The sequence below is a fragment of the Anabrus simplex genome, chromosome 3, assembly GCF_040414725.1.
Source record: "Anabrus simplex isolate iqAnaSimp1 chromosome 3, ASM4041472v1, whole genome shotgun sequence".
Classification (NCBI taxonomy): domain Eukaryota; kingdom Metazoa; phylum Arthropoda; class Insecta; order Orthoptera; family Tettigoniidae; genus Anabrus; species Anabrus simplex.
Genome location: NC_090267.1, coordinates 442,561,012 through 442,581,360, shown reverse-complemented (window position 1 = coordinate 442,581,360; position 20,349 = coordinate 442,561,012). Strand labels below are relative to the sequence as shown.

Sequence of the window (20,349 nt, the reverse complement as noted above, 5' to 3'; positions counted from 1 at the left end):
CCAGACATATGTTTGTGTGGAGCAGTATAACATATGTGAATGTAGCACTATTTTAATTTTTTTTTTTTTTTTTTTTTTTTAGTTTTTAAATCTTGAAGAGAAGAAGAATAAATAGCTTGAGGATCAATCTTGTAATCACTGACAGGCGTAAGTTCGTGTGGAGCAGTATAACACATGTGACTGTAGTTCTTTGTTTTAAAAGTTTTTAAATCTTGGAGAGGAGAGGAAAAAATATCTTAAGGATCAGTATTGTAATCATATGCTTGATGTAAGAAGATGCAGAACAGTTGACATTAAAAAACAATAATAATAATAATAATAATAATAATAATAATAATAATAATAATAATAATAATAATAATAATAATAATCGTATGGCCTCAGCTACTGTGTGCAGACATTTCGATTTGACGCCATCTGGCTGTCTGCTCGTCAATTTTGACGTTCCGTTTTACTCTAGGTCTGCTAGATGGCAAACAGAGTAAACCGGATCTCTCTTGGGCGTCTATGGCCAAGATTTGATTAATTTTGTCGGGTAAATACCAAATGTATCACCAGAGATCTTTTACATGCCGACATCGTACGACATGGAGTGTCAAACAGACTTTTTTTCCGCCCTTCAAAAATCCGACTACCTCTGCCGGGTTTGAACCCGCTATCTTGGGATCCGGAGGCCGACACTCTACCACGGATCCACAGAGGCAGCTAAAAACAAAGGTGAAGAAAAATAAGTAAAAAAGTGCAGTATTAAAACAACTGAGAATCACAAATGACAAACAAAGGTTTCATGAAGATGAATGCTCAGGCAGTTCTAGAGGTGGCGAAGAGAATAAATTTGAAGGTCAAATTGATCTGAATCAAAAATGAAATTTTAATTCCCAGTTCAATGCAGAAAAAGAAAGAAATTAAGAGGTTTATAGAAGCCGAAATAGGTGGGGATAGACTTTAAAAGTCAATGAAGTAAGTGGGTAAAAAATACAGTATATAGGCCTAATACGTATTGTACAGCATTATATATGGTAAGGGGTTGAATTTGGAAAAGAACAATAGAGCGGAAAGTGTGATGGAGAGTGAAAAGAGGAGAGGAGGTAAGAGGGAAATAAGGGAGGAGTAATAGTTTTAAGGCGGGGCAGGTGGATGAGGTATTGGTGGTTAAAGACATGAGTAGGAACCATGCAAGGCTTGAAAAATCACATTTGAGTTTAAAGATTTAACAAATTAGGATGAGAAAATCGAAAAGAATATTAGGTTTCTCAGAAATGTCATTTTAAATTGAAATTAGGATTAAAATACTGGTCAAGGTGAATGAAGCATTTTTCGTTGTGTTAGGTAGAGGGCCTTTGTTAATTATTTCAAGTATTAGCATGTCTTATTCTATTTTGGTGAAATTATGTTTAAAGTCATGTATATGTTGTCCTACTGCAGAGAATCTATTTATTTTAAAGCGTTGACATATTCAGAATATCTGATGGTAAAGTTACATCTGGTCTGCCCAACATACGAAGAATTGCAGTTGTTGCATTTGAATCTGTAAACTCCGGATTTTGAAAAACAAACATTAGATTTGTTTACCAAGTTAGAGTAAGATAGGTCTTATGGCGACGGCAGGATAGGAAAGGCTTAGGAGTGGGAAGGAAGCAGCCGTGGGCTTAAGGTACAGCCTGGTGTGAAAATGGGAAACCACGGAAAACCATCTTCATGGCTGCCGACAGTGGAGCACGAACCCACTATCTCCCGGATGCAAGCTCACAGCTGTGCACCCCTAACAGCATGGCCAACTTGCCCGGTAATGGGGAAAGCACCAAATACTGATGATGTAACTCCAAAAATTATAAAATATAAAGGAGTGGCTGAGAACTTTGTTCCAATTATCCTGCAAAGGAGAAGAAATACAATATGGGAGCATAATATCATCACCCCCATACACAAGAGGGCAAGCACAACTAAATGCCAAAACTATAGTGCCATATGTGTAGCATTTAAACTGTACCCAAGGACTGTTGAAAAGCAGCTACGATAATATGCTGAACAAGAGCTAAAGGAAGAACAAACTGTTTTTGGAACTGAGAGACAAAACCCAAAACCATATTAGTTACATCTGAATACTGACTGAGAAGATGAACAGCCAATGAAAAGTGGTATATTTTTAACATGCTTAGATCTACCTGCAGCTTTTGATTCTGTACCTAAGGAGGAAGTATTGAAAGCCCTTTGGAACCTTCAAGCTCCAGACAGGATTATTACAGTAATTCAGAGGATCTTGATGTTTAGGGAACGGTCAGGATTAATGGACCTTCATGACGGAAATGGGCATGAAACAACGAGATAGCCAAGTCCTCTGTTATTCATAATTTTCATGGACCAACTGATAAAGCAATGTAAAAGAAGAACAAAGAAATTAAAAGTGGGCAACTTGGCAGTTACACCCTGGCAGTTACTGGCAGTTTGGTCTATGCAGAAGACATTGTCTTCATTAACTACAATACTCAATATCTACAGGAAGCAGTAACAGAGTGGGCAAGTATACTTGGAGAATGAGGTATGCAGGTTAACACGTTTAAGAGCAAAGTGATGATGGTCAGAAGCAAGGAAGGACATATCATCAACTAGAAGGGAGGGCAACTGGAACAAGTCAGTTCTTACAGCTATCTGGGCACAGTAATTTCCGAAGATGCTAAGATCAAACACAAAATCAATAAAAGAGTTCAGAAAAATAATGCCACATATTATCAGCTGAGCCAGAGTTAATTTAGCAAGAAAGAAGTGTCAAACTTCTATTTTCAAGACTGTGTTCCTCCACACTTTATTGTTTGACTAAGAGGCTTAGACCAGAGAAGGAAAGCATGACAGCAGAGTAACAAGCTATGTTGAATTGCCAACAAGACTAGAAAAGAGACTTTGGAACAAAGACGTAGGAGAAGAGCTTGCTGAGGCATCTGTAATAGATGATATTGACAAGAAGTCACTCAAATGGTTTGGTCACCTAGTCTGCATGGATGCTGAGAGGAAATCTAATCAACTGTATGAGGCTAGACATACAGAAACTATAAGAAAGGGATGCCCACAGATGAATTGGGATCATATGGTCAGTGAAATTGCCAAGTAATGAGGAAAAGACTCAAATGAAGAGTACCAAAGATGGTGGAATCTTGATGCGACAAGAAGAAGAAAATTTAAATGTTATCATCCTTACAATTATCAACCAGATGGTGCCTAAGTGATGAAAACACAGAACTTCCAAGCTTACCCAGCGAAGAAAACAGACAAATCCAAGGACTCAATACTCTATGAAACGAGCAGGAAAAAAATGAAAGAGATATGATAAAACTCAATCACCCTAACTTCAACCAAGGAGATATAAAAGAGACAAAAAATATATAATTTTACTAACAGAAAGACGTGAACGTAGACACTTGGTTAAGATTTTACTATCTTCTAGCCATTTTCTCCAAGTTCTGATTCAGATGCAGGGTCTTCATTTTACAGCTGTGCAAGTTAGGCACAGCGCTAGTTGAATAGTAACCTTACTACGTGCAGCTGCAAAAGCAGTTATCTGCAGCCTCAGCTCAATGATTGAATGGGGTGATGTAATGTTAATATGCAACACTGATAAATTAAATAATCTTATTGACTTTGTGTCAAGAGTTTTGAGCAGGGCCTCTCAGGGTGTATACGCCTGTTAGTTGAGCTGAGCTTAGCCGAGGAGCCCAAAGATGAAGCGTTGGCCTGAGCCGAGTGGAACCAATGCACTGTGCGCAGGAACTCTGCGCGCGGTTTGCGCGCGTGAGATTTTGGGCGTTTGAGAGGCGCTGGTTTCGAGATATCGTTTCCATTGCTCCAGTGTTAACATTATTACTTTTGGCAGTGTAGTTTCTGCATTAATATTATTTAGTACAATGTTTCTTAAAAAGTGATATTTGCATTAGAATGTGTTTTCAGAGAAGAGTACCATATGAAGTATTTATTTGTCAAGGAGTATCAGTTTCAATCATTCAAATATTCCCTCACGTTAACAACCCTCACACAAGAGAAGTACTATATAAGGCTGATAGTTAATGGGGTGATGTTATGCTAATGTACAGACAGAGAGGTTATACCAAATATCTCAAAGGATGTGAACAAGCTAGTGACAGTGGTGTTTGTTACAATCTGCTTTACATTGCACCGACCCAGCGATGATGGGATAAGAAAAGCCTAGAAATGGGAATGAATCGGCCATGGCCTTAATTAAGGTACAGCATTTGCCTGGTATGAAAAAGGGAAACCACGGAAAACCATATTCAGGGCTACCGACAGTGGGGTTCGAACCCACTATCTCCCAGATGCAAGCTCACAGCTAACTACACAACCAACTCGCCCGGTCGTAGTGTTCATTGCCTCAACTGTTTTTATAAGCTGAAAAAATTCACAAGTATTAACCTATTTATCAAAATGAGAAAAAAAATGAGGAAACAATCACTCTAAAAATGAGAGAAAAGGAATCATAACAGATGGTTGGGGGAGGGGTTGGAAGCCTAAGTCTCAAATGCCTTAATATCACTGAGCTGGAAGGAAACAAAATGAGATGACCAACAATATCTCAAGTTTCTAAAACATTTCAGTAAAAAATACATTCCACTGACTACAATTGCTGTTGCAGCTACTCACCTCCACCTGCATGATGGCATTATTGTTGCAATTATTAAAAAATTGACCCGTCAATTATGGGGATCACAGTTACTAATAAATTCAATATAAGAGTCATAAAAAATATCACAGCATATTTGGTTGTATTTTTGACATTTTTAACATCAATAACCAACCCATTCTTAAATTCAAGGAAAATATACAAAAATGATAGAGCCTTACCCTCAGGGTGCTCCTTTCGATACTCAGCAAGTTTACGATCTAGCATTACACAAAGTCTGGTACCAAAATTTCTGAGAATGCCACATTCTTTCCCAGACTTCAAGCACAGGGGATACTTCTTCAAAGACGCCAGAGCCTGGAAAACATGTTGTGGGTTTTATATCAACACAAGTGGTCCAGGATATGTACACAGTTCAAGTTTGAATTATTTTAATAATGAATGTATTGGAATGAGATCAACTAGCATACTTCCCTAATTCATCAACCCTAATCCACAGAAACAAACACTGAACTTGCCCTGTATCACAAGGAAACCTCCTAGATTTGAATAGGTTCAGGCAATATGGATCACCCTCAATCATATTTAAAGTGTTCATGAAAAAATTGTGAATGCTCTCAATAAGTGGGGGAAAGCATTGTCACCAAAATGTGATTGTGATGCTGAAAGGCAAACAATTCAAAACATCATGAGAGTATGTCCAGATCATGTTCACAATGGAAACTTCAGCAAGTTCAACATCACATGCAGTGGAGTGATATGGAAAAAGCACTATATCTAAATTCATTTTTATCAATTACTAGCAACCCACCATGGCTGCCTACAGGATAAATTCTGAATTTATGGTGGTAGACCTTGTAAGAATTCCTTGTAGACGACATAAGTTGTTTTCCTCCTCAAGTACGTGCAACATATTTCCCTCCTGGCTGCCTGCCTGTTGACTTATTCCTTCTTCCCCATGTGGTATTAAACCATTACTACACATTTCTATTACAATAACTCCTCAACCATTCATGCAAATTATGTATCGTACTTAGTTTTTTTTTTTTCATAAAATTGCTGAGGTGAAAAACAAGTTTTATAACTTATACAGATTATACATACACCGGCTGTTCAAAAAGTTACGAGACTGATTTTATTAGTCTGGCAAAAACATTGAGGAAATTTTGAAAACAGACACTCATGTCTCATGCAGAGCTATCACTGAAGAGCTGAAAATGTCTAAATCAAGTGTTCAAGACATTATTTGGAATGTTTTGAAGAGGAAAAAAGCGTGTGCAAAGTTCATCCCGCACACCTTGACCCCAAAGAAAAACATGAGAACGTCTGCCGTAACTTCATTGCAATGAAAAATGCAGACTATTAATCACAGGAATAGAACCAACATTTGGGTGGTTAGGCCATGGAATTGTATCTCCATGCGGAGTACATATTTGTGAAAACGGACAATTCAATATTCTCCTCTAGCAGTTTAGCAATCCTATTTGCTTATATGGTGGGACCACGCAGTTGGTCTGCCACTGCTAAGCAGAATCTTGGAGGGGCGTGCCAATCCAACTGATGAGCCCGAATGGCATGTCTGAGCGAAACTCTGCAAGTGCACGCAACCAAAATCTGGTTCTACTCCCATGGTTTTTAGATCTGCGGCTGTCAAACCCATTTTTGGAAATGCAGACTATTATTTTGTGGACAAAATCATCACAGGTAACAAGACTTGGTGTTATCAATACGAACTTAGCACAAGACGACAAAGTGCAGAATGTGTCTCTTATAATTCGTCAAGACCGAAGAAAGTGCAAATGATAAAATCAAAAGTATCTTTTTGACACTCATGACATTGTCCACAGGGCATTTGTTCCCACCGGCACCACTATCAATTCCCAGTATTATCCGGGTGTTATGGATCGGTTGTGCAAGAGGATTCAGATGGTTTGTCCACAACAATGGAAGGGGACAAATTTCTTCTTGCTGCAAGACAACTGCAGCTGTGTGATTGGACAGTAGTTGTTATGCAGTTTCTAGCGAAAAAACAAGTACCAGTTCTCAACCACCCTCCGTATTCACCTGATTTGGCCATTATCTTTTGAATATATTAAAATATTGTTAATTTGCATGAAACAATCTGTACATAATTGGAACATTTCTATAAAGTTTTTAAATTAGTCTCTTTTCATTATTTCAGAAGACCAAAATTCAAGAATTTTAATATGGGCTAAAGTGTTTTACAATGTATTTATACTTTTATCTCAGGGTTTAAAAACCCCATTTTATTTAAAGATTGTGTCCTTATTATAGTTCGATAGTAATGAGCACCACTGGTAAATACCGCAGTAACCACGCTATTTCTTTTCAACCCCCGCCCGCCATCCCGCGCGCGCGCATGCGCGCACAAAACTCGTTGTCAATAAACGACCACCTCTTTATCATATATCGCTAGCCGCGGCGACCGGTTGTGCGGTGCCTATGCGTAACGACACTGGATCTCGGGAAATAGTGAAGAGAGAATGACATTCTATAATCATCTACAAAAGCGTATCTCAAATCTGCAGAATTTCACATACTACAACAGAAACACATTTGGTTACCGATCAGAAAGCACATTCCAATACATACTAGTTTCAAAATAGATGACCTGGAAATCATTAACATTAAGCAACAATGGGCCCCACGGCACATCAACATAGCATTACTGGAACAGTCACTAGATAAAAACGCAATAACCTCATGCCTATCTAGAGGGAATATCGATAAGGCCTTAGACATACTAGAAAATACCTTACTTAACTCAGCGGGAAAGATGCCCCGGAAAAGAATAAGCAAGCTCTGGTTTGACGAGGACTGTTACACCCAAAGGAAAGTAACCTTGGAGAAACTCCACAGATGGAGAGAACACAAAACAGAAATAACGCTGAAAGAATATTCAGAAGAAAGGAGAAAATACAAGGAATTAATCAGAAAGAAACGACAAGACTTCATTTTAAAGCAAGAGCTGGAGACAATAGCAGCAGCAGAATCAAAACCGTATAGAATACTAGAACCCCACAGAACGAAAGTGAATTCCACTATACCGATGAAAATATGGGAGGACCATTTTTCAAGTATATATCAAAGGACCCAAATGGCCGTCACACAAACTCGAACCACGCAGCAGGATCCAATCGTGCCAATCACAGTGGAAGAAGTATGGAATGCATTTCAAAGATGTAAACAAGGAAAAGCGCCAGGTCCGGACAACCTCACAAACGAGCTTCTAAAAGAATCAGTTCCTCTAACGGTAGTTATATGGACAGCAATATTCAATGAATGCATCGTACGCAGGAAAATCCCTAGGAGGTGGAGGGAATCTACTATCCAGGTGCTATATAAAGGAAAAGGGCCAAAGGACTCTCCAGATTCCTATCGTGGGATAGCCCTCGAATGTGCTCCTTTTAAAGTATTTACCAAGTTAATATTAGACCGCATCCTACCACAAGCCATGATGTACATACCAGAAGAACAGTATGGATTTACTGCCGGAAGATCAACAATCCAAGCAATTGAGAGGGTACTTAGCATTATATGGGATGCTACAAGCATAACTGGAGGCTTCGTCTACGCTATCTTTGTGGACTACACTAAAGCGTTCGATGGAGTTAACAGAACCATTCTACTTAGGAAACTATCTTTTATCTTAGGACCAGGGAATCCACTACTGCACTTATTGGAAGATATACTAAGTTCTAACTCTCTTACGGTTAGTGATAAAGTAGGCCGGTCTGGACTTATAGCCCAGACTAATGGCGTACTCCAAGGGGACCCTCTCAGCCCAATGCTTTTTAATCTGTTGACTCACGATGTCATCAGTGAGGTGGCCTCGGAAGATATTGCAATGGTCATGTACGCTGATGACATGATATTGTTATCAAAAAACAGAAAATCCCTGCAGCAAGGACTCAATAAGCTAAACGAATGGTCACTGAGAAATGATCTAGAGATAAATACCAGCAAAACAAAAGTTATGAAATTTAGGCGAGGAGGAAATATCGCCACAGAAGATGTCTTCGAGTGCGGCAATGACAAAATAGAGCTGGTAAACTCGTACCGCTATCTAGGCTTAACTTTGCAAGTAACTGGGAAGACGTTTACTAAACACATAGAGGAACGTTGCACCGCAGCGATCAAATCCATATTTGAAATAAAAAGCATTGAGAAACTATCAGTAAGATCCGCCCTCATTCTCTTTAACATTAAGATAGCTCCAATAGCCTGCTATGCCATCAGCAAAATATGGAAGCACCTCACTATGGCCAACCTGGGGAGACTGGAAGCTGTGAAAGCCACCTACTTGAAAAGAGCACTACGACTACACAGAACAGTTCGGACACGGTTAGTGTACAAACTGGTAGACACGGACTTTTTCATAAGGGAGATAATGATGAACAATAATCTAGAATCCACCCCAGCATATGAAGCCCACATCGAGCAAAGACAGCAAAAGCTTGCAGCAATAGATCCAGACTTCTACGAAACTCCAGCAATGAACACAGACGTATGGAAAGAGTCCAACTTTGAACTCCGACATGTCTTCACACGGACTGCAGCGCATGGCTTTCATCATAGAATTTGTCACCAACGAGGTTACCATCATGCTTCAACCCAGTGTTCCTGTACGCTCTGCGGCTTGTATTGCCCTCAGTACCACTTGATCGATTGTAAGGAGAGGAAAAATTCCCTGAACTTCTATGCAAACGATGATAACTTTCAAGGGACCTTATAACTACTAATTGTTAAAAGTACACAGTGTGTTTAATTCATCATTAATAAATCTGCAGAATGGCATCAAAACATGCGAGCCTTCGAATTCTTAGAAAGGCCACGGCTACTCAGTAGCAGAGTTATAACGCGTCTGCTGTACCTGACGCTTAGTAAAATTAAGTTTTATAGACAGCAAGAATATTTTCGTGATGGATCGTCGTATTGTAAAGATACGTGGAACAGGTATTGCCAGCATATTTTCAACGGGTTCTCGTCGATGTTATGATGCCAATTGTGCAACCGCAAGAAAATACGGCATAGGCCTAACTAAAGCCAATATTCGGCATTACCGTGAAGATAAAGATATGGTAGCTTAAAATGCATACTGCACAAAAAAAAAAAAAAAAATGCATTTAGTGGCCCGCAACAAGGACGCTTTAAAGATGTCGAAGATGAAATTGTGAGGTATGTGCACAAAAATGCAAGGGCGGAATTGCCATACCGCGGTGCAGTCAACTCGTTCGTTCACTTTCGAAGTCCGCGATTAAGGCCTGTACATCGCTGGCCGCTGAGTTTGCCGAATCCGGCAAGCAAGACGTGCGTGTAGTGGCAGCCAGTTATATCTGACGCTGAGTGAAGGTAACAGTTTTATAGCAACCAAGAATATTTTCCTAATGGATCGTCGTATTGTAGAGGCGCGTGGAATATGTATTGCCGGCACTTTTTCAACGAGTTCCCTTTGATATTATGATGCCAACTTTAAGTTAATAGTTATGCTTTATTTAAGCGTGTTTAATAATTGTACAGCCGCAAAAAATACGGCATAACTAAAGCCAATGTTTGGCGTCTACAAACAGTCTTAAAATGCGTACTGTATACGAAAGTAATTCATATTATTTTACAAAGCAGTTTTTAAGCCCGATTAAAAATTTTTGAAGGAAAAAGTGGGGGTCGTCTTGGATTCAGAGAAATACGGTAATTTTTTTTCAGAATGAAATTAAACACACACTTTCATGTAGTATCGGATTTCAATAAACAACAAACAAGTAAGCCATAGTGTGGACATTATCTGCGAAAACGCAAGTTTTGAATAAACTGATTGCTGTTTCATACTGATTTTAATGTGTATGGGGATTTTCCCGAATTTTACAAAAAATCGGATATAACTTCAATCCGCTGTAGCGAGTAAATTTTTCGCCGTTATGAATTCCCGCTATAACGGACTTCTACTGTATTTTAAAGTTATGTATATTTGGCCATGGATCAGTAATTATCTATATATTTAAAATAGTTTGTGTTATACATCTTAATCATTGACTACTCATGATATTCAGAATTTAATGAAAATACTTGAGACCCGCAGGATATAAGAAGCTTTAACAACGGAATTACTGGTAATTTGTCTGCAGTCCAGAATACACTTTATATTTATTTTACTTGATCATTCTGGCTTAAAATACACTTCTTTCTTTCTTTCCTGTTTCTAACGAATAGTTTTCTTTCATTTTAATTTTCTCCTTAGAAATGTTATTTCTGCAAACATTTTCTACTTTTACATTTATCATCATGCCCTTGCTGGCGAGATGTAGTGTTTATAGTGCACTATGTCTTCTGGTATGGGCTATATCAAATTTGTTACTTTCATTGACCTGTCTCAGTCTCATCCTTGGCTTTGACAATATGAAAGTGACTGAGGTATGAATGATGCTAGTAATACCATTGCTTATGCAGCCAGTCCCTGTTATGAATGGTGTGAAGATATCGCTGATAGGGTCAGTTGGTGCCTGCATTTCAGTGGGCTTGGCAGACTGATATGTAATAGCAGCGGCTGACTCGGTGAGGAAAGCAACGGGAAACTACATCACTCCTCATTTCCCTAGTACGCCTCTTCAGTGACGCCTAGGCTATTTATTACAGCTGTTGGCAGAGCTGCAGAGGATCAAACCCGCCTTCGGGCTGAATACCCAACATGCTTGCAACATGTTTAAATGAATAGCTGAAGATGACTGAGTCATACGGTCGAAATTAGTCCTTTTCCTTTTATGCTTATGAAGAAATATATGTACACTCAACTCTCGATTTACCGTAATCAGATCAACCAGGTTGCGGCTTAACCGTGATATCAAAAACACTAAAAATGCACGAGTGTTAGGAGTTACAGTAATACAGAATTACAAATGGTTGGTATAATACTGCCTTGATGCTCTCATCACCAAAAAACTTGTTTTGAGAAACTTGACAAGCAAAATAAAGAAAAGTGTTTCTCAGCACAAAAGCATAAAACCATGCCTGATTATTTTCAGAAACATTAAAGTTAGGTAGTCTGAATATCTTTCTTTGCCTTATAGTTTCAACAAAAAGTGACGTTAATTTTTCCATTTTTTAGTTGTGCTAAGTGCTACTTTTACTGCAACGCATTGGGTAAACAATACAGTTGTATACAGTTGTATCATTTATTATAATTTTAACTGCACTTTCAGTACACCTGTTCTGTTTTTAACTTTTTGCGGGTTAACCACAATTTTACTTATTCGGGAAGCCTTAACCCTACATCATCCCGGTTAATTGAGAGTTGAGTGTATTGATTAGTTGGAATAAAATATCAAGGTATAAACTAAGATAGTTACAAGTGAGATACCACGGTTGATTCAAAGACATTATAAAACTGCTTCTCTCCAAGAAACTTGAGGGAATTCTCCCATACTTCGTAGTACCTTTAATCGTTCTCAACTTATTATAAAGAGGGGTGGCCTGCCACTCCAACTCAAAATGGGACATACCACATGTCTCAACTGAGAACGAATATCATTGGCTGGAACCTTGTAAGGCAATGGGTGCAATATTACCAGCTCCTTGGCAGGCAGCCCTATCAGCATCTTTGTTTCTTGCTACACCTATGTGGCTTGGGAGCCACAAAAACTTTATTCTGGTGCTAACCCTTATTTTCATTGATCTGTCTTTGTCTTATCCTTGGCTTTGACAATACGAAAGTGACTGAGGTATGAACGATGCTAGTAATAACATTCCTTATGCAGCCAGTCCCTACTATGAATGGTGTGAAAATGTTGCTCACAGGTTCAGTTGGTACATGCATTTCAGTGAGCTTGGCAGAGTGATATGTAATAGCAATTCCTGGCTCGATGAGGAAAGCAACGGGAAACTACCTCACTCCTCATTTCCCTAGTACGCCTCTTCAGTGATGCCTAGGTCATCTATGACAGCTGATGGCGGAGCTGTTGAGGATAAAAACCAGCCTTAGTGCTGAGGACTGAACATTACATACAACCCTCCATAACCCAGCCAGTAGGTCCTGATTCTGCTGCATCAGATGGTGACGAAGACAACATGTATCAATAAACTCTAACAAGCATAAGGAGTCAGTACACAGCAAGAAGTGTAGACATTCACTGGATTGAGCGAGTTGAGCGTGCGGTATTGGGCGCACAGCTGTGAGCTGGCATTCAGGAGATAGTGGGTTTGAACCCCACTGTCGGCAGCCCTGAAGATGGTTCTCCAGGGTTTCCCCATTTTCACACAGGCGAATGCTGGGGCTGTACCTTAATTATGGCCACGGCTGCTTCCTTCCCACTCCTAGTCGTACGCAGTGGCCTCCACAGTATGCACTAGCCATGCGTCTTGGTAGGTTACAAGCCCAAATTGGCACAGTGGGGTGAAACACTGGCAAGAGAAATGAGTTAGTTGGAAAATGTATAATGTCCAATAACGGACCAATTATATTAGTATTATAAATTTACTCATTCGGGACTAATATTTTAGGTTCCCTATGGGAATTGATTTCTGTAAAGCAACTGGTAAAAAAAAAAAATTAAAAAAAAAAATCATTAGACAGCGTGTACCACAGATCTTCAAGGATAGCATAGAGCTCTGCTGTGTACATGCTACAGGTTTCAGGTAGAGAAAAAAGAAACTTAGAAACCTTATTATAGGAAATGAACACACGGCCTACTTTCGCTTCTACCCATGAACCATCCGTGTAAATAACTATTGACCCTGGATACCAGCTAACAATGGACATGATGATCCTGCAAAAAATAAAATTTATTTTTTGAAAATGGAGGTGGTCTGTGTTCACTTTTGGGCCAGTGTACAGATCCAGATGATTTCAGGTCATTGCATTAACTATGGAGGTATCTTACTTGGTCATCTAAGATATGGAACTGAAGATGCATCAAATAATCTGTAACTGCTATCAAATCAGCAGTCAAACAGCTGAGTGCACTAGTGTAAATACAGGCAGGAGGAGAAAGGATATGTCAACAGAGTTTCTTACGTAAACTTTGATGAATTTACCATTTGAATGTCACCAAAGCTTGTTTATCACCAATTGACAGAGTCCCTGCTTAGGTCTGTACGATTGCCCTATACTGGTCAAGACTATAAGCAATTTATGAATTCGACAAATTCTGAAGTTAAATATTTATTATTTTATATATTAATGATTTGCCCACTAGAATTAGGTTTTCTCAGTGTTTATTATATGCTGATGATGTCAAACTCTATAAAGAGATAAAAAATGTTGATGATATGTTGAAATTACAATATGATTTGGATTACTTATACGCATGGAGTATTGAAAACTGTTTGCAACTTAATATAAATAAATGCTGTTTCCTTCAGATTTCAAATAAGAAAAATACATTGAATTATAAATATAAAATTAATAATGAAGAACTCAAAGTTGTCCACTCTGTTAATGACTTAGGGGTAATTGTTACAAGAAATTTATCTTTCAAGGAGCATATTAATACAATGGTTAATGATTCCTATAAGAAATTGGGTTTTATAATTAGAAATTCAAGAGATTTTTCTAACACGTATGCACTCACCTTATTATTCAATAGTATTGTCCGATCAAAACTTGAGTATTCATGTATAATTTGGTCTCCATGTTATAAATCTTACCAAAATCAAATAGAAAGGGTGCAGAAACGCTTTTTAAGATATATTTATTATAAAAAAAATAAGATATTCCCCTTTAGAAATTATGTTTCATATGAATTTTTGTTGAATGAATTTAAATATGTATCGCTAGCCAGTAGGCGTGTAATAGCCCAACAAATTTATCTCTATAAGATGGTTAATGCATTAATTGACGATAATAGTTCGCTTCACGAGTTATGTTTTAATGTTAGAAAAGGAAATTTAAGATTTCGGCAATTGTTTATTACTCCAGTCTCCAAAACTGTATTTTTTAAGAACTCTCCGTTTATCAATATGTGTGAAACATACAATAACTTAGTTAATAAGTATCATATAGATCTTGACTTTGCTTATGAATATGACACATATGTAAATATATTAAAAGAATTTTTCTCGTCGAAGTGATTTGTTTATATGTATAATATTTACATGATTTTGTTACAATTTTTTGTTTGATTTATTAACAGGCTTCTGTATACGATATATTGTTTCATCCATTTCATACAGAGCATTATCATCTCATGTACATAGCGTTTTCACATTTTCTTTTTGGTATTTCTATGTTATTTGTTCAAATAATTTGTAAAAGCCACCTATAATTGGAGCGTGTCTCTGTTGGTGGCACATGTATTAAATAAATAAATAAATAAATAAATAAATAAATAAATAAATAAATAAATAAATAAATAACCTACAATCAACAGTGCACATCAGTTTTGTCACTTTTATGGACGAATAGTATAATATTTAAACCTAACCTCAACTGTTTTAAGAGTGTGTTAAGATTCCAATTCCATACAATATAATATGTGAAAAGTTACACCAGTAGTAACAAAATGTTTGAATGTCTATACAACAAATAATTTGAAAATATTAAGCAATTCAACAGATTGTGAATGTATTGACATTGTATTTTAAATATTAGAAAAAGGTTTTAAGATTGCAACTTAATTATTATTTCCAATAAGACAACGTAATATATAAACATTTTAATATTTAAGAGGTTTTTCAAAGCTTATTACGGATAAGTTTGTCAATGGCAAACCATAAGAGTAGAAGTTCAAAATATGAATGAAACATGTCCTATGTTTTAATATTCAAGCAATAAAATAAGGATGACATCCTAATTTTATAATTGTTTTTAACCCTTGTCTAGTCGCGTGAAAATTATTATGTTACTAGTCACGCACGGAGGTAACCTCCGGGGTTAAATATGCACGTCATTTTCGTCCTTTGAGATGCTGTTCTGGCATGTTCGTTTGCAGTATTCTTCGGTATAATTAAAAGAAACTCTTAAGTACTTGTAGGTTATTTTTACACAGTGTGTTTGATCTAAAAACAGAATACTGTAGACCTTAACTATGTCGAATGAACTTATGACATTAAATTCATGAGGCTCGCCATTACCTACGACAATTACATCGTATGACGTACGAAATAATATTTTTCTAAAATAAGTTTAGAAGATCAAAGCAAGGTCATCGATCTCCAAAATAAAAATTATACACTAAAATATAAGGTAATTTACTTAATCGCACATGGAGGAAATGTCCAGGCGATGTCACTTGTCACAACAATGATCCCACACTCCCACACAGGGCGAACAATCACCCCGAAATGCTGACAGGACAAGTCCAAATGAACAAGGAGAAAGGTATAGGGATGGGAGACCCACAGTTCAACTGGACAGTTCAGTACCGTGCAAAATGTAACCGGCCCGGAGGAAATCTCCGTGAACGACTAATTAAAGGTTAATTTATTGAATACGTGGATACAAAAGTTTTGTCGTTTCTTTTTAACAGACTTTTAATACGGAAAAATGAGGATAGTCTCCTGCAAAGCATATACCAACCGATTGCGTTGCTTGTGGATAAGCCATATATGGCCGATTGTTTCCGTTGTAGAATATGCAGGGATAGTTTGGGCAGTTGTAACTGCCGCAAATTGCCAGCATAGGACAACAGTGTGGGCTGGTGCCTCAGGTGTAAACACAGAACACCAGATTCAGTGAGCAGGCTAGCAATGGGAGTTGTACTCAGGGTTCCCGTCGCCAACTTAAATCTCTCGGTAGAAACAGTGTGACAAGCTCCTACACAGAAGAAAAATTTAATACATAGCAGTCTCCAGCAAGATGAAGATCATCAGCATCGCAGGAACAAGTGAAGAGAGTTCAACAGTGGCATAAAATAAGCAGAGAGAGAAAGTGTGAGTGGTTTTTTTGTAGTAGTAGTGGGAACTCGAGTATTATGCAGTAAATACTGGGAATGAAATTGCCTTCGCATGTACAGTTTTAGCATTAACAGCTGGTTAAGGTATGGTGAGATATACTGTGGCAGTTTTGCAATGAAAAGGTCATGAATTCAAAAAATTATGTGTTTTTTGCAACCTAATGAGAGTTAAGATGGCTATACTCAACATATCCAAACACAAACAGGATATGCTACATTAATTATTAGGACTGTTTATTACATCAATTTCTCTTGCCGCATGTATAAATTTCTTGGCTCTTTGCAAGAGGTGGAGGGAAAGATACACACTTGAACAGATAATTATATCTTACATGGCCTTCAGGAGAAGCATTAATAGTTAGGATTTTTTCATTATTTTCCCATTGTAACTCTCTAATATGAGTTTTCTAATGTCCTATTAAGGTGATATGGGTCTTTTTAGGGTGGATGATTGAGTCTCCTTTTTATATCCCAATTACAATGTGATAAATCGCAACTTATCTCTAGTGTGGTTTCTGAGATGTTATGTAAGTCAAAGTTTCTTAAACTTCGTAAACACGTAGAACATACGTGTAAATATGTAACTGCAGAGATCCATTTCTGAGATGAGAACTGAACCTCTCCACCATGCCACTAGTCATGTTAAGCTTTCTAAGTTCTGGAAAGAGGAAATCTTGAGCGATGTTGTCAACTGCTTGACTGAAAATGATTAGACACAAAATTTAAACTAGTATCATCCATTGCACTTTTCATGTCTTCCATGACTTACAGAAGAACTGTGTAGGCCTAAGTACTACTCGTACAATGCAACTTTTAGTGATAGTTCTTTGTACGGTGGTGTGGAGTAAGGGGGGAGCTCTCTCGGTTCCGGTAATACTGACAACTGAATGGAAAAGAAATTGAATTGAATGGATAATATGATCAACATGAATTTTCTAAACGTTAATTATCTTAAGCCAACAACTGTGTCACACACACATTATATAACATTTCTCAGTGCGAATCTTGTTCCTAGCATGAATTCAATAGTTTGGCTTTGCTGTGTAAACAACAACAGTACTAGTACCGGTACGTAAAGTGTACGCCAGATGTCGCACAGCGATGCATAAGCGATTCACAGTTTGTGTTTCAAAGGTTGGCAATACGAATCTCGAAGATAACCGAGGTCAACCGATTCAGCACAAGGGTGTCCATCCATTACTAAAAGTTGCGCAAGTAGTACTACTTTCAGTTTAAAACTCATTTAATAAATTAATAATCATATGGCCTCACCTACCAAGAGGCAGACCTATTGAAGTCGTGCCATCAACATTCTAACTGTGCTGCTATCTAACAATGAAAGCGGACTTGTACTGGAATGGATACTATGGCCAAGTTAATTTAATTTTGTTCGGTGACAAGTGAATGTGCCACCAGAGAACTAACACACCGACAGCAATGGCATGGAGTGCCAAGACTTTTTACTGTCCTTTAAAAAATTGACTATCTCAGCCATGACCAAACCTGCAAATTTGAGATCATGAGTCAAGACACCCTACACCATAGCAATTGGAGAGGGCCTAACAGATTATGGTTATGAAGAAATTCTAACATTTGTTCATGGTTGACTTGTTCAAGACCTTAGGGGAGAGCCAATATGATATTAATGGAAAAAACAATCTGGAGATATGATGGGAATTTTCATTTTAATTTCAATTAGACAGACATTGCAGGCTTTCACACTGTGATGGGTTGTTCAAGTTGTCAACAAGAAATTGTAAATAGGATTATGTGTTAAGTTATTAGATCAAACATTCCTGAATTGAAACTGTCCTTAGGACAAAACTGGCTCATCTGTTGAAGCTTACAGTATAATTATGCTGTGAAGTTTATTATAAATGTTAAAAATCAAAAGCATTTCAGCATGCAACCAGAGCATAGAAGTTTTTTCTGAATTGTGGCAGCATTTTTGAAGCTAGGGATAAGTTAATTAGAAAAGGATCTAGTGGCAGTACCAACACAGCATTGTTTCTTGTCCTTAGTACTTTCACTTATCTGTAACACCAATTTCACTTGATTTGTGAAAAATTGAATGTGTACACTTAGCTACTTTGTCTGAAAACAATTTTGACTCTTAGGATTCATCTGAATAGAATAAGGAATTAAACTTCTACTCAGGGTAGTCTAGAAACAATGCCGTGTTGGTACTGCCACTAGATCCTTTTCTAATTAACTAATCCATAGCTTCAAAAATGCTGCCACAATTCAGAAAAACTTCTTTGCTCTGGTTGCATGCTGAAATGCTTTTGATTTTTAACATTTCTAAACAACTGCACAGCATAATTATACTGTAAGCTTCGACAGATGAGCCAGTTTTGTCCATCTTCAAATACATGCATGAACAGTCATGTCACATCTTTGATTTCTATGATTCAGCAAGTAGCTCACAGACATTTTTACTCTGGTAACTTTGACTGGGACAGGTTTGCTATAAGTTTCTAGCAAAAGAGAAATAATAACTTAAATCAACACTGGTGTTCAATGAATCTATTTACAGAAAAGTTGCCAAGGAAAACTTATGGTATCAAATGAAAGTGCTTCGATATTGAGCTCCCAAAGGAAATTCCTTTACGCTTAGGAAAACTAGAAAATGTCTCAAGCCGGGTTGAGCGGCTCAGACGGTTGAGGCGTTGGCCTTCTAACCCCAACTTGGCAGGTTCGATCCTGGTTCACTCCAGTAGTAACTGAAGGTGCTCAAATATGTCAACCTGGTGTCGGTAGATTTACTGGCACATAAGAGAACTCCTGCAGGACAAAATTCCGGTAACTCGGCGTCTCTGAAAACCGTCAATAGCAGTCAGCAGGTCGTAAAATCAATAACATAATATAAAATTTGCCATGCATATGAAGTCGTGCTTTGTTACAGGTACCTAAAACTGCAAAAACTTCTCATTCTGTAGATCCTTAGGAAGGCAGTTTGTAATCTTGAAATCCCACAATGATTTTCAACTACGAATTTCAGAATTTTGCGAAGTTGTTAATTCTACAAGAGTTCGTTTCTATAAGTTTATAACCTTAAACATTGTTCAGATAACAAGCATTTGTCAAACCTTCAAGATTCCGGGAAGATATTTACCTTACCAAAGCAATACTGCATATCCGAACCTCTACGTGCAGCTTCATCTCTCCATTCTTCCAGCCACTTCTCAAACAAAGGATTAGGCTGCTTAGTCTTCAATGTCACACGTTTCTGATTTCCTTCCATAACTTCTAAGACTACTTAAGAGCGACACTCCAATTTACAAAAGAAACATGTATTTTGAAATTACAAGTCAACATAACCCCAATGGTGAAAATGAAATGACGTACAAGTCAAAACCTAAATTTATCTAACAAGAGTACTTCAACATGCAACACAAAATTACACCTACATATGAAGAGAATAAGCACGAATAAGTAAGATCAGCGAATTCCACACACGAACACCAACAGCAAGCCACAACATATTTTGCCTGCCACCCTTTCAACCAGCTTTCAACAAACCCGCCTTCCTCCTACCAAAGAGAATCCTACCACCACAGAACACCTTTCTTTTCAAAGAAGAAACCAATCAGACCTCAATAAAAAAACAACATGGCCGACGCATCGGTTCAATGTAAACATGCCTGAGATACATAAACATAACCTTTTGATTATCGTATTGAGTTGCTAAGCTGTCAATAATAACGAACAGAACACTTTAATTTGGGTAATAGACCAATACTATCTAGAAATACCCTAATTAAGATAAGCAGAATGTAAACAATTCAAAATATAAATATTTTCTGTAAACTAGAATGG

General features: G+C 37.7%; 1 protein-coding gene across 2 annotated transcripts in view; it reads right to left on the bottom strand.

Moving 5' to 3' along the window:
- mus81 (mus81 structure-specific endonuclease subunit) overlaps window positions 1-20,055 on the bottom strand; it is a 181,205-nt gene extending 161,150 nt beyond the window's left edge. The window contains exons 1-2 of one of the 2 annotated variants that reach the window (XM_067143518.2): window positions 19,646-20,055; window positions 4,849-4,984 (exon numbers count right to left, since the gene is read on the bottom strand). In XM_067143518.2, the coding sequence (XP_066999619.2) occupies window positions 4,849-4,984; window positions 19,646-19,774 (265 nt within the window). In that variant the 5' untranslated portion in view covers window positions 19,775-20,055. The remainder of the gene's footprint in view (window positions 1-4,848; window positions 4,985-19,645) is intronic. The other variant, XM_067143519.2, reaches the window with a different exon arrangement.
- Between the last annotated feature and the right edge of the window lie 294 nt (window positions 20,056-20,349).